We start from the raw sequence: 13,541 nt of genomic DNA on the forward strand, positions 1-13,541 counted from the left end.
GAATATTAAAAAGATCAGAGTTTGATTATAACTGTCTGTAATCCAGTGCTGAGATGTTTTTAATCTCATATGCAGTAAACTACTGATAGTTGTAATCTGCTGGTAACATCTATTTATACTTTTTGTTTTTATATTATACATAAATTTATATACATTATGGCCTCATGTCCTAATGTCAACTGCTATTAAGGCAAGAAATCTGTTCTCACAAACCCTCAAAATGTGTCAGATGAGTATTATTGAAATATTTTGGAATGTATGTGTGTTTTTTATTTTATTTTATTTTTTATTCTTTAACTGAGAGTTGAAAGAAAAAAATATTTTTCCCTGGGCTATCACTGGGATGTGGGCACATGATTGAGTAGCTCAGCTAATGCAGTTTACGTTACTCCTTAATATTGAGAAGTCCTGCCTTCAGGTGCCAAAGGGTTAGTAAATCACTGAATTTTCATAAACAGCAGTGTTCATTACATCTTGCTGCAGAATGTCTTTCTTGCTGGAGTGTGTCTTGAGTGTTACCACGTGTGGATAATAAGGGAGAAACCTGAAATGTAAAATTGGAACAAACTGCTGCATGACTATAAGTCACTCAACTTCACTGTTATTCAGATCTAAAATAAGATGAATAACTAAGCTGCTGAATTACTCATTTGTGTAGGTCACGAAACTTTAAAAAAAAAATTGCTGCAGGTATTTAAAATTAATCCCAGAAATCAGAGGAATTTTATATGCCCTGTGTGACACATTGCAAATAGTAGAATAGTTTTGTATAGCATCTTTCATACAAATTATAGTAGAAAGCATTTTACTGAATTGCTGTTAATAATAAATAGCAAAATTATTGAGACAGTTAAGTACAGGCAAGGAACAAAAGCTGCATTTTGGCTGAGATGTGGCAGTAGGTGCAGGGCAGGCATACAGGAGGGCTCTTCCAGAAAGCAGGGGAGCAGGTAGTTATGCTAACAACAGCTATACTAATATCACTTTCTGATATAAAATAGCTACAAGTATCAGATCTGGTATCCTAAACCTGTACAGAGCTGGTCCTAAAGATTTTGATCTGTTTAGTCTGCAAGAAAAGATGTGACTGGACTGGGTACACTGACGTGGAGTGACATGAGTTGTGCAAAGGAAAGTTTAGATTGGGTATTAGGAAGAATTTCTTTCCTGAAAGGGTTCTCAGGCATTGGAAGGGGTTGCCCAGGGCAGTGGTGGAGTCCCCATCCCTGATGATATTCAAGAGTTATCTAGGCATAGTGTTCAGGGACATGGTTTAGTCAGGGTCTTGTCAGTGTGAGGTTAATGATTGGACTTGACGATCTTAAAGGTCTTTTCCAATCTAGGCGATTCTGTGATTCTGTGACACTGACATGACATCATATGCAAACAATAGGACTTTCATCAGTGTAGTAAGATCTTTGTCCAAACCATTAGAAATATTTTCCTTGGCATAATGTTTTTGCATTGTGCCAAAAAAAAAAAAAAAAAGAAGTTATGAGAAAATATGTGGTAGTTCATATAATCTGTAACAGTTTGGTGAATAATAAGTAAATATTCATCTATATCTCATTAAATTACATAATTCTCATAAAATTAAATAAGAATTACATAAATCTCATAAAAGAACCAATTCTGAGGAAATCAATTCAGTGGAATTTATTTTTTGCTGCTGTTAATAATAGTTAAGATTAATTGGTTATAATGCCATTAGGAATAAAGCTCATGTGTTTTCTGAGTCAGTTGTTATCTTTTCTCAGAAATCACAGCATGAGTTGAAGTTTTCCATTTCATATAAACATGTTCTGGTGGAAGGATGCTAGAATGACATCCAGCCTGGTTTTATGACATTTCAAGTAGAAGTGTTCAATTAAAGTGGACACGGCAGTGATCTTTGGGAGTTACGGTCACATCTGGTGGAGTTATTCCTCAGCCAGGCATTAATGAAGTCTTACATCTCTGTTACAATATTTGTGGATCTTTGTCTAAGAATTAGGACATTCTACTTAGACAATTGCTCCTAAATTTGATACTTAAACTGACAGACCAAGTAAAAAAAAGTGTAGAAAATAGGGGGACTATTCCAGTGATTGTCCATTAATTTTTTCAGTGTTCCTTCACTGTTTTTCAGATGTGACTTAGAGAATCTCTTCTACCTGTTTGAAATAAATTACTAACACAATACTCTATTTAACTGATTGCTGATCTTGTCCTGGGTTTGCAAATTAGTACATAGCTACAGGGACAGAACAATTGTGGAAGATGCTTGTTGTTGAATGAATTCTCAGATGGTGAAATGCTTGCAATTAAACTAAATGTCACATTAAACAGAGCATAATTATTGTAGCAATCCTTATTAAGCAATAACATTAGTTAGCAGCTCTTATTGGGATTCTTGTTTTAGGTTTGATGTTTAGTGGTGTTTCATTTTGTCTGTAATATGTAATTATTGTCTGAATAGCCTGCGTGCCTTATGCTTGCGTGACCTGTGTGTCAAAGAGCAGATGTCACTGCATCCTTTCAGGCATAATTATTGCATAATTGTAGGTAGGTCTTGCAGGCAGGAAAAGCAAATCAGTACACACTACATCAAATAAACCACACTTGCAGTGCTATCGCGTGCTTTTAACGGGACTAGGGAGGCTGTATGGGATGATAGTATGGTATTCTTTCTGTCTGATAAAAGACAGCAAGCAGAACAATGTGCAGTTTCTCTTTATTAGATTGACTTGATTTATTAATACCTTTTTATGTCCTTATCACCTGCAGTATTATAGATATCTTGTAAGAGACAGTAGGATGTCTTTTTTTACGGTTTTCAATAAACAAAGACATCCCACTGCCTCTTACAATTTTTGTACAAGTCAAGCAAGTTTTGCTTAACTTCTTATTTTTGGAAGTAGTGATTTGATTCAGTTTCTCTTTGCTTTGGTTAATAAATGGGTTTATTTGTGCTATTGCAGGTTCCTTGGTACTTTGCAGATCCTGGTGGTATTTTTTAGTGAAAACCTTTTTTTGCCATGGTAGTAAGTCTTACTTTCAGTTAGAAGCTCCTTCATAGAGTAATCTGGGTTGGAACGGACCATGGGAGGTCATCTGGTTGAACCTCCTGCTCAGAGCAGAGACAGCATTGAATTCACATCAGGTAGCTGAGGGCTTTGTTCAGTCAGATCTTGAAAAACTCCCAAGGATGAGATTCTACTGTCCCTCAGGACAGCCTCTTCAAAGGTTATCCTCATAGTGATGGGGTTTTTTCCTTATATCCTGCTGTGAGCTCCCCTGTTTCAACATGCGTCCACTGTCTCTCATTCTCCCACCCATGTCCTGCTGTGATGAGATCAAACGTCCATCCAGTATCTGGTTGGGAGACAGATGATATCTATCCTTTATCTTCAAATTTTTGTGAAATACTTTTCATTTTGTTTAGTCTTCTGCTTTAATTACCAGTGGTCTCCCATTCCAGATTGGGAGTTGTAAAGCATCTTTCTAAAATTCTGGCTTTTGATGCCTAAATTCCAGTGGGTTTTTAATAAAATGTAGTTATTATTATTCACATTATGCTGAGATTTTTTTTTTTTTTTAATTGACTCAGATTTATTTCAAGGAAAGTGTAAATTTAAGATGACTCTTCTAAAAATAATTAAATTCTAATTACAAAGCAGGCTATTGACTAGGAAGTATTTACATCCTTCTCCTCATTTAAGCTACTGAACAGGATATTTAACTAAGCAATGAAACATTGTGGATAGGTTTACTGCCACGTCCTGAAGAGATCATCAGGAAGTGAAAAAAATCTATGGTAATGGGATTTGCATCTAATTTTTAACCTTATTTTTCATGCTTCTTTTTTTGGTATGCCAAAAGCAGGCTACGTTTTTAGCACATTTACCAGAGAATAATTGCAAAATGTGATGTGTCTAAAGATAGTGTAATTACTTACAAGTCCTTGTTTACTTTTTTTTTCTGTAATTTTTCATTCTAAATTCACATCTGACATTAAATAATGGCTATTTCTTGTTAAGGCTTCTGCCGCTTCTCCTTCTATCCTGTTAATGTAGAGATTGGTAAATCTGCAGCTATTCTATAGAGTAGTTAATGAGCAATGGCCAGAAATGTATGAAAAGTACTAACCAGATGAGTTCTCTGCAGTAGTGGTAGATTTGGTGAGTGTAATTTGTCCAGTCCTCTGCTACAACTGGTTTTACTGGTATTACTCCATGGGGGTTTTTAGTGCTATTTTTAATGCTATTTGCTGTTTTAAGAAATAAGTAGTAAATCCTTAATCGGTATAATATGTTTCAAGCTCCTGTTGGTGAGTAAAATCCTGTTATGTACTATGCTGAAGTTAAACAGTATTAGTCTTGAATTTTTGCTTTAAAAACAAACTAGTGAAAACCAAACTTTTCCCGTACTGAAATTTCCATATCACAAGAACATTAAACTGCCTTTGCTGAACTGCTTCAAAGAAGGAGATGTTGAAATAAGCTCATGATGCAATTGTGTTGCTTTCCTCTGTTAATAAAAAGCCATATAGTATGTGAGGTTTGAATTTGGACTGTTAATTTTAGTAAGATGACAGTATATACATAATCCAATGTCTGGTTTTGAATCTTGATGGCATTTGTATAGGAATATTCTTTTAAATCAAGCTGAAGCATGAGGATGAACGTTTAAATTGTCAATGGACCTCTTAATGTAGCAGAACTTCAAAAGCATATTTAAAGATTAATTTTCTTTTGAATATTCCGTTTTTAAGCACATTTAATTCTGTTGAAAACCTGTAGTTAGTGTAGTACAACTTGGAGAACACAGTGCAGTTTGATGCTGCCTTTTCCCATTCAAGATATGTGTCATGACTGAGTCTTACCGTTGGACTGGTGTCTTTGGGGGTGAAATAAAGATGTAAAAAGGGCAAAGATTTTTTTACATAGCCCGAAGGAGTAAAAAAAATCTGGACCTGTCTAAACTCTGATGACTCTGAAAACCCCCCTTGCCCCCTGCCCTATTATCCAATTACTATTTACCTTTCCTCCTTTATTAACTGTAAAAAAACCAACAGGAATTTTATTTATTTTTATTTTTTATTAAGCATAATCAAGCCCCTGGCTCTGGAGGATTAACTCCTCTATTCAGGAAAAAGAACAATGAGATTACTAACAAAACTGTCATCAGCTGAATAAAATACCTGGTATTATAATTGCAGCCATTATGGGGCTGGTTTTGTTTTTTATGTGCATGTTTGGTTTTGTAGTGTAAGCATGTAACTGATTCTGGTAGTTTTAAAATCAATTTTAAAAAACTCAGCTGGAGTAGCATTTCTTAATATAAGTTGTCCTATTTATTGTGAGTTCATTTTCTGCCTTGAAAAACTACAAAATATAAAGTAGTTTCAGTGTATTCTCATGCAAGAATTACACATGCAGCGCTCTTAGTGAGCGAAATGGTGCTGTTGTGAGGCATTGGAAAGTTTTAAAACTTAGTCATGAGATGAGACCCTCTTGAAACATGGTCATCAACATCCCTTTAATATGGTAAGATTCAACCTCAGTGCTTTTCTCTACCTTTTCTTTTCAGCTTGCAAGCAATTTTGTACTTTATAGCCCTCAGTATATTTTTTTGGCTTGGTGGATTTTTGTCGAATAATATTGTTATAGAAAAATCTTCCAATTTAACCTTGTCTGATTACGTTCACTTGCAAATCCTCGAATAAAATTCATACAATTCCATATATATGTTCATGTGCTCCAAAACTAAAAATGAAGTTGCTGGGTTTAATTTTGATTTAATTTCTCTTCCCAAATGACTAGCTTTACCACCTCTTATAGTGCCACGTGCTGCAAGTGGAAATGACGTGCTTGACGTGTGTCCCAGGGTAATGCAGAAGTCATTGCAGTCGGGGTGCCTTGGCTGGTGTCGGGGCTCTGCTCTCGGAGCAGCGCCCTGCGGGACATACACCATCATATCAAGCCAATTCAAACTCCTATTAAGAGTGTGCTCTTATTCTCACAGTATTTATCCTCGCTGTTTTATCACCGCAGATGATGATTCAGCTGCTTCCCAGTACGGTTTATTCCATTGACTAATTGCTCTATTAAGCCTTTTTTCCACTTATCTAACTTAACTTTCTTTTCCTATTAGATTATTGTTCCTTTATGATCATTTTTATATTCATTTGTACAAGTGAAAATAAATATTCATATTTCCTCAGGCTTTAGGATGCATTTTACTGCTACAGAAATCTGCCTGGCCTGCCTTTAATTTGAGATGTTCTTGGGCATTTTTTTTTTCCTCCCACAATTTCTCCAAGTGGTCTAGTGATGGGAGCGCACTGGGAGGAGAAATGACTTGCAGCCTTTGGGAAGCTTTTAAACAATTTTAGGGACCAACTAGTAGTTATTTACTTTTTAATACATGGCAGGGATGGTTTGGATGCTACTGGGTGTCGGGACGGATCCGTGGCAGGAGTGTTGCATATCATTTCTCTTCTCAGTGATGCCCAATGGTAGGACAAGGGGCAATGGGTGTGAGCTGGAACACAGGAGGGTTCCGCTTAAACTTGAGAAGAAACTTCTTTACAGTGAGGGTGACAGAGCACTGGGACAGGCTGCCCAGGGAGGGTGTGGAGTCTCCTTCTCTGGAGACATTCAAGACCCGCCTGGACGCCTTCCTGTGTAATCTCGTTTAGGTTCCTGCTCCGGCAGGGGGATTGGACTGGATGATCTTTTGAGGTCCCTTCCAATCCCTGACCTTCTGTGATTCTGTGTGATTCTGTGATTTCTCACCACTCCCTCTTTTGCAGGTCACTGGGGCCGGTGTGTAGGTGACTGTGGCTTGGAGGGCCTCCGGAGTCGGGCTGTCTGGTGCACCCACGCAGAGGGGTGGACAACGTACCACGCGAACTGTGACCAGAAGGACAAACCCGAAAGCCAGAAGAGGTGCTTTAAAGTCTGTGACTGGCACCTGGAGCTCTTTGACTGGGAGGTTTCGGGATGGGATCGGTGTGGGCTCGTCCCCTTCGCTGGCGGTGAGGTGGGAGCTGGGGCTTGTGTCACCGCGCAGCACGGGCTGCAGCGCCGGAGCGTCCGCTGCCTTCAGAAGCTGAACAGAACCGTTGTCACCAACGAAATATGTGAGTATTTCACACCGCAGCCACCCACCGAGCAAGCCTGCCTGGTGCCCTGCCCGCGGGACTGCGTTGTGTCCGAGTTCTCCGGCTGGTCCGAGTGTGGCACGGGCTGCGGCGAACGCTTGCAGCACCGGACGCGGGCCGTCATTGCTCCCCCTCTCTACGGGGGTGCCCCGTGCCCAAATCTGACCGAATCCAGAGCCTGCATCGCTCCTGCCTGTCCTCGCGGGGAGGAGGAGCACACCTACAGCCTCCGAGTCGGGTCTTGGGGAGAGTGCCGACTGCCCCATCCTAAAGACATCGACCTGGTGGGGAGGACTATGCCGGATTTGGGTTCGGACTCTGCAGAACAAAGCACATCTGGACTTCAAGGCTATAAGCCCCACCACCGTCCCAGGGAGGTGGAGATCGGTTACCAAACCAGGCAGGTCAGGTGTGTAAGGAGCGATGGCAAAACCGCAGTGCTGAGGTAAGGATGCTTTGTCTTTTGTTCATCCCCAGAAGGTTTGATGGAGGACTTGCTCTGTGTGGCAGCCCCACAGCAAACATGCTCCTGCTCTTGAGTTTTAAATGCAAATTTTAATGTCTTTTCTTTATGGTCTCTTTTTTGATTTAATTCCCTTCTTGTAAAGCTAGCATATGCTGAATATTTTCCATTCTTCTACGATTTGTGACTGTTTAATTCATTTTATGTTTTTAATAATTCTCTTCTGTTTTGTTTTGATGTTTTGAGAAAAGAAAGAGGAAATAGAATTATATATCACTTTATACTGTTGCTGGGCCCTGGCTGGGGAAGAGGGAGGTTTCATTCTCAGTCATGTACTGCATATATTTGGAAGAAGAGGCTAAAATTACACCAGCTTAAACTCCTTCATTCTTAGAAATCAACACTGGATAAAATAAGTCTGAAAATTTTGGCCTTGCAAATTACCAGAAGGTGTTTCTTGGAAAAATAGATCAGTGAGCAAACCTGTGATTGCCCTCCTGCTTATTGAGGAGCCTTCTCAGCTGGGTGTAACTCTTGGATGCTGATACGAGATCGGTGACTTGCATGTCTCTCTTTGGCAGTGGTTCTTGATTTCTCTCCTCATGTGTTTTATCTAACAATTTATCTTAGTCTATGTAGGCTGCTTTGCTGTAATTCAAATGTGAAGGTTACAGTAATGTGCAGCAAATAATGGATAGATTTATTATCTCCATTTCTCGCATTTAAATTTAAGCTATCTAAGCTCTGCCGTTTGACTTCAGGTTGGGTTTGGGCAAATGCCAGGAGCTATAGGTGACTGAGAAGTTGATTGAATTCTCAGAAAAGCAAGATTTCTGGAGAAGTTATCATGTTCTGTTTTTCAGGGATATTAAAAGCTCTTGAAAAATCTTGCTCCTGAATTCTGAGGAAATCAATCTGCTTCTTAGTAATCTATAACTCCTGGCTCCTGCGCAAACTCAAATTGCAGAGAGAAGGGCTTATTTTATGTCCAATTCTCTACCCCTGTTAATGTCTGCAGTGGTTTTGCTCACATACTGAGGTGAAAATATACATTTTAGCCTGTTTCTTACCCCCTCCCATTAGATCTGTAGCAAAGTACAGTTTTTTTTTTTTTATTGGTTGGAAAAAAGTCAAGCTTTGTGAACTATTCCAGCAGTTTCTAACATCTTGACTTTATTACTTGTCTCTAAATATATGCTGATTCTAAATATACAGATTTTATGCTTGTGTAGCTGCTTGACTTTAATGGAGTCACTCGTGATTTATGCTGCCGTGCGACCAGCAGCAGGTTTATGTCTGCTAACACTTGTTAGCTGTTCTTCTGCCTCTTGTATCTCATTCCTTATCAGAGGCTCTGGGAAAGGGATCCTGACTTTGTTAAAATTTCACTCGCTCTGCCCTCACATGCTCACTGCTGTATTCACTGTAAGATGGGGAATGGAAGACACTGTTTCTAAAAATGTTTTCTCTTTCTCTTTCTGCTGTGTGAGTTATACACTGAATTTCTGGATGACAGTGCAGAGGGTCCCCAGAGCTTTAGCTCTAATGACTCTACCCCTAATCATGCTGTCTTCTTCCTTGCTCCTTTCTGGGTTTTTTTTGCTGATCTAACCCCCTTTTTGGGAGTGTACAACTCCATTAGCTGCCCCCTGGCAGACTTTTTCTGCTGAGGCTGAGTCTCAGATTTACTGCAGAGAGCTGAGCCTAACCCATCCCTTACTCTTATTCCAAATACAAGAGGAAAGCCCATTGATTGAACAGAGAGCAAAAAGTCACATCGTATTATGGAGTCCAGATGATCACATGCTTTTCCTTTCTCCTTTTGGACCTAAAATCCAGCCCTAATATCCAGCTTAAAATCCAATCCATGTTTAATTCCAGGACTGGAGTGTCACTGATATCAGATACCCCTGACATCGACTCCCTTTAAGCATCCCCTGGTAATGTCCTCCTCCTTTTGTTGTGCAACATATTTGCCACCATTCTTCTGAAGAATGGACCCCATTGTGCAGATGTCGCTTTACAAGAGCGATGATATTTTGGCTACTGATAAAGAAGAGTGAACGCATTTGCATAACCCTGTAGTGGGGTTTGGCAGGCAGCCAAGCGTCTGCTCTAAAACTAGAAAGAAATTCCTTATTTGTGCTTTCCCATTTTCCTGGCCAAAGTTTCCTATTTTGACTAACAGGTTGAGTAAGTACCAACGAGAGATACAAATTAAATTTCTGGAGAACTGAGGCAAGACACAGGAATATCCCAAGACATGTTTTAAGAGCAATCTCTGAGCTGCTGGTCTGTCAGGGCCATGTCACCATCCCACCTCCCACCTCTGACTGATCCTTGCAGGAAAATAGCAGATAACGGGAATAGTTGGTTAACCATTGCGACTTGTCAAAGCCCACACGAGCAGAGGATCCATCAGATGTGGAGCTGTTGGAGCAGGTCCAGAGGAGAGCCACGAAGATGATCAGAGGGCTGGAGCACCTCTTTTATGAGGAAAGGTTGAGGGAGCTGGGCTTGTTTAGCCTGGAGAAAAGGAGGCTTCAGGGAAACCTCACTGCAGTGTTTCAGTACTTGAAGGGAGATAATAAACAGGAGGGAGAGTGACTTTTGACGTGGGCGGATAGTGATAGGACAAGGGGAAATGGTTTTAAACTGAGAGAGAGGAGATTTAGGTTAGATATTAGGAGGAAATGTTTCACCCAGAGGGTGGTGAAACACTGGACCAGGTTGCCCAGAAAAGTTGTGGATGCCCCATCCCTGGAGGCATTCAAGGCCAGGTTAGATGGGGCCCTGGGCAGCCTGATCTAGCAGTTGGCAACCCTGTTCACAGCAAGGGGGTTGGAACTATGTGATCTTTAAGGTCCCTTCCAAACCAAGTCATTCTGTGATTATGATTCTATGATTATGGTCTTGCCTCCTAATTTATAATGCAATGGCAAAGATGCCTGATGTGTTATCAAGGTTAACTTACTGGTGTCTAATCTCAGAGCAGCCAGTGAGCACCAGCCATTGTGCACACCGATGGCAGAGGTTACCAGGTATGCTCCTTGGCATAGTAGAAGAGTCTTTTGCCACAGATTGGGTTTTGGTGGGCTTGGATGCAAGCTGGGTTTTAAAGACTAAAAGATTGAACGCATTCATTGTTACAGGTGCCGGATTCCTGGCAGGACATTGATTTTGGCCTCTTTACTAACAGATTTGCGATTGATGGGAATGGCAGACAGGGTGTCCTTTCTCTTGTGAAATAGGTAGCAGTGGTGAGACACGTGCCTGGTATTTTAGTGTTTCACTCATGGTTAAGTAATGCTGTTGAACACTGCAAAAAGGTTCTTTTGGTTTTACAGTGAACCCTCAGGTAGGAGCTGAAGAATCCTTTGCGTTATAAGGAAAACATTTTTTTTCATTTAAATAATTGGTCTTACGAAGATCTGTGTGTCTGTACCAGCCTTAAAGGTGCAAGCAAAAATCTTAGCAATTTTAAAGGTAAAAACTGTACACAGGAATTACTTGGAGAGAAGCAAAAGGATGTGGAAGATTGGACGTGCTGTATGAGGGAAACAGAGCTGGAGAATATTTTTTGGTTTGGAGGTTCTACATTTGTCAAAATGGAAGGAAAAGAGAAGAGGAGAGGGAGGGACAGACCTTTTTGAAAATGCTTCAAATGAAGAGAATTGAATGGCAGAACATCAATAGACCTTGAGACATGTTCATTTCTGATCAGAAACAATTTTGATGTAGAAACTTTATATTTGTGAAAATAAAAGGAGTAACATCAAAATAGAATGATTTTATGGATTTGCTTTGAAGCTTTTAAAGGCTCTATTTTAAAAAGCTAGATTTTTTTTCTTCATTCTGTTTCAGATAGAATTCAGATTTCATTCTATTTCAGAAAAAAACGTTTTAGTTTTGCATTAAATCTCATACCCAGTAGCAAATTCAAACAAGCACTTCCATACATTAAAAAAAAAAAAGTCTCTGAAGAAGTTGCAATAAATGTGTGTGCTAGAACTTCTGCTCTTTTTGGTTGTCTGTCTTGTCACAGTCGTAAAAATCTACTGAATAGAGACACAGACACCTGTGTTCCTTTTAGTTATTTAGGTTAGACAGAAAATGGTAATTTAGTGAAATGAGTGCCCATAGCTAGACATTGAAATCCTACATAAATTTAACCTGATTTTCTAGCCTGATTTATGTGCTCACTGAACATACTGAGAAGTTAAAGCCAGGAGCAAATATTTTTAGGGGTTTATTATTATTATTATGAGGATTAAGAGTCTTTTTAGGTACATATTTCTTAAACTCTTCATTCTACATGTAAGATAACGACATGATAGAGTTGGATTTGGGTTTCTGTTTACTTTGCCTTTGTAAATGAAAATTCAGGTCAAACTCAGTCAAGGGATAACCCATCCATCAAGGCTGGGGTAGAGCAGCATTCAGCTCTTTTGTTTGCCTCTGTAATTTCAATTTCTATTATCCATTTTCTAGTGGTTTGTGCTTAACCACTGTGCTGTTGTACGTTTTTAGGAAAAATTATTTGCAGTTTCTAGTGTTGCCATTCTTCTGTTCTCTGGGTGAATACAAAGTTTTGCATGCTGGGGGTGGAAGCATTGTGCTGTAATGTGCTATTTGGTGGTTATGATCCTGATCTGGGAGGAGATGCATGTTCACCTTCCTCTGAACAGATGTAGGAATCAAGCCTCAGTGCTCAGCCTTGAAAACAAATCCCTGAGCTACTGGATAAGAAAGAGATTTTATTTTCTAGTGTTCTTTTAAAAACTTTTGTCTCTCATTTCCTTTGCTTTTATTAAAAGCACCCAAACCAAAGGAACAGTGACTGCTTTTTTCATTTCAATAAGTAACATTTTAGAAATACTGTCCAGTAATAACTGGGCTTTTTTCTGTTGTTTTTTGTGCTGAAAGCCAGCTGCATCTGTAGCCCTAAGATTTCAGTGTCTGCCCAGGCAGTGCAAAGGTAAGTCAGCATTTATTTTTAATTGAAGCAAAGGATCTGGTGCGTTAAGTTGTGCAGGTACCAAAACTTAGACATCTTAGACACCAAAACTTAGACATCTTAGACACCAAAACTTAGACATCTTAGACACCAAAACTTAGACATCTTAGACACCAAAACCCTGTCTTTATTTGGATCATAGGACTCCCAGCTCCCTTCCCCTTCGGTCAGTTGTATGGTAGGAAAATATTCCCAGTCTTCCTTATTACCTCGGTGCAGAAGGGGCTGATGTTTCTTCTGCCAAAGAAGCTTCTACTGCACAGACTGAATATATGATATCTCCAGTATCCAAAATAGCTCTGGCAGCCCTTGAGGATACTAAAACACATTATGAATCCTTAAAAGTATGCCTGTTAGCATTGATTGCTGGTTTCCTAAGGGAAAAAAAGTGTTTGGATGCTGTTAGAAACACGGCAAGACTCTGTCCGTTATTAGACCCTAATATTATTAGCCAAGTGCAAAGAGCAGGTAGTGTTAATTCCAACAGCCTGTAAGGTTGGGTCATTCATTACAGAATAGGAGACAATGTTAGAAAAAGGGGGAAAAATGAAAATGTGTTGTTATCACTGTAGCTTAGTGCACTTCAGGATTTTCTTGCATTGTCCAGGGTGGATTTGAGCATGTGTTCCCTGACCAGGCTTGGCATTTCCCGGGAGCCTTCCTGAGCTGCTGGAGGAGAGTCTGGCTGCTCAAGTGGTACCCTGTCTTCTTGGTGCTGCCTTCTGCAACAGCAGCGTGGGCTTGGTGATAGCCTCTTAATGTGTCAGAAATTATTTTGGAGGTTCAACAATAGCTACCCATCTCATGTAAGGAAACTCATCCACCTTTCATTTTAAACACATGGATACAGTTGGGAAAGGAAATCAGCGATTGTTTTTATGCTGCGCCCATCTAATGATGTGCTGCTCCTGGAT

At 39.7% G+C, this 13,541-nt stretch overlaps 1 protein-coding gene across 1 annotated transcript in view; it reads left to right on the top strand.

Moving 5' to 3' along the window:
* The window catches only part of THSD7B (thrombospondin type 1 domain containing 7B), a gene marked incomplete at its 3' end in the record, with an annotated part of 130,907 nt that overhangs the window by 49,218 nt on the left and 68,148 nt on the right, over nucleotides 1-13,541 (top strand). The window contains exon 2 of the mRNA XM_010162709.1: nucleotides 6,797-7,592. Coding sequence (XP_010161011.1) covers nucleotides 6,797-7,592 — 796 coding nt within the window. The remainder of the gene's footprint in view (nucleotides 1-6,796; nucleotides 7,593-13,541) is intronic.

The sequence above is a fragment of the Antrostomus carolinensis genome, unplaced genomic scaffold (assembly GCF_000700745.2).
Source record: "Antrostomus carolinensis isolate BGI_N321 unplaced genomic scaffold, ASM70074v2 scaffold17842, whole genome shotgun sequence".
Taxonomy (NCBI): Eukaryota; Metazoa; Chordata; class Aves; order Caprimulgiformes; family Caprimulgidae; genus Antrostomus; species Antrostomus carolinensis.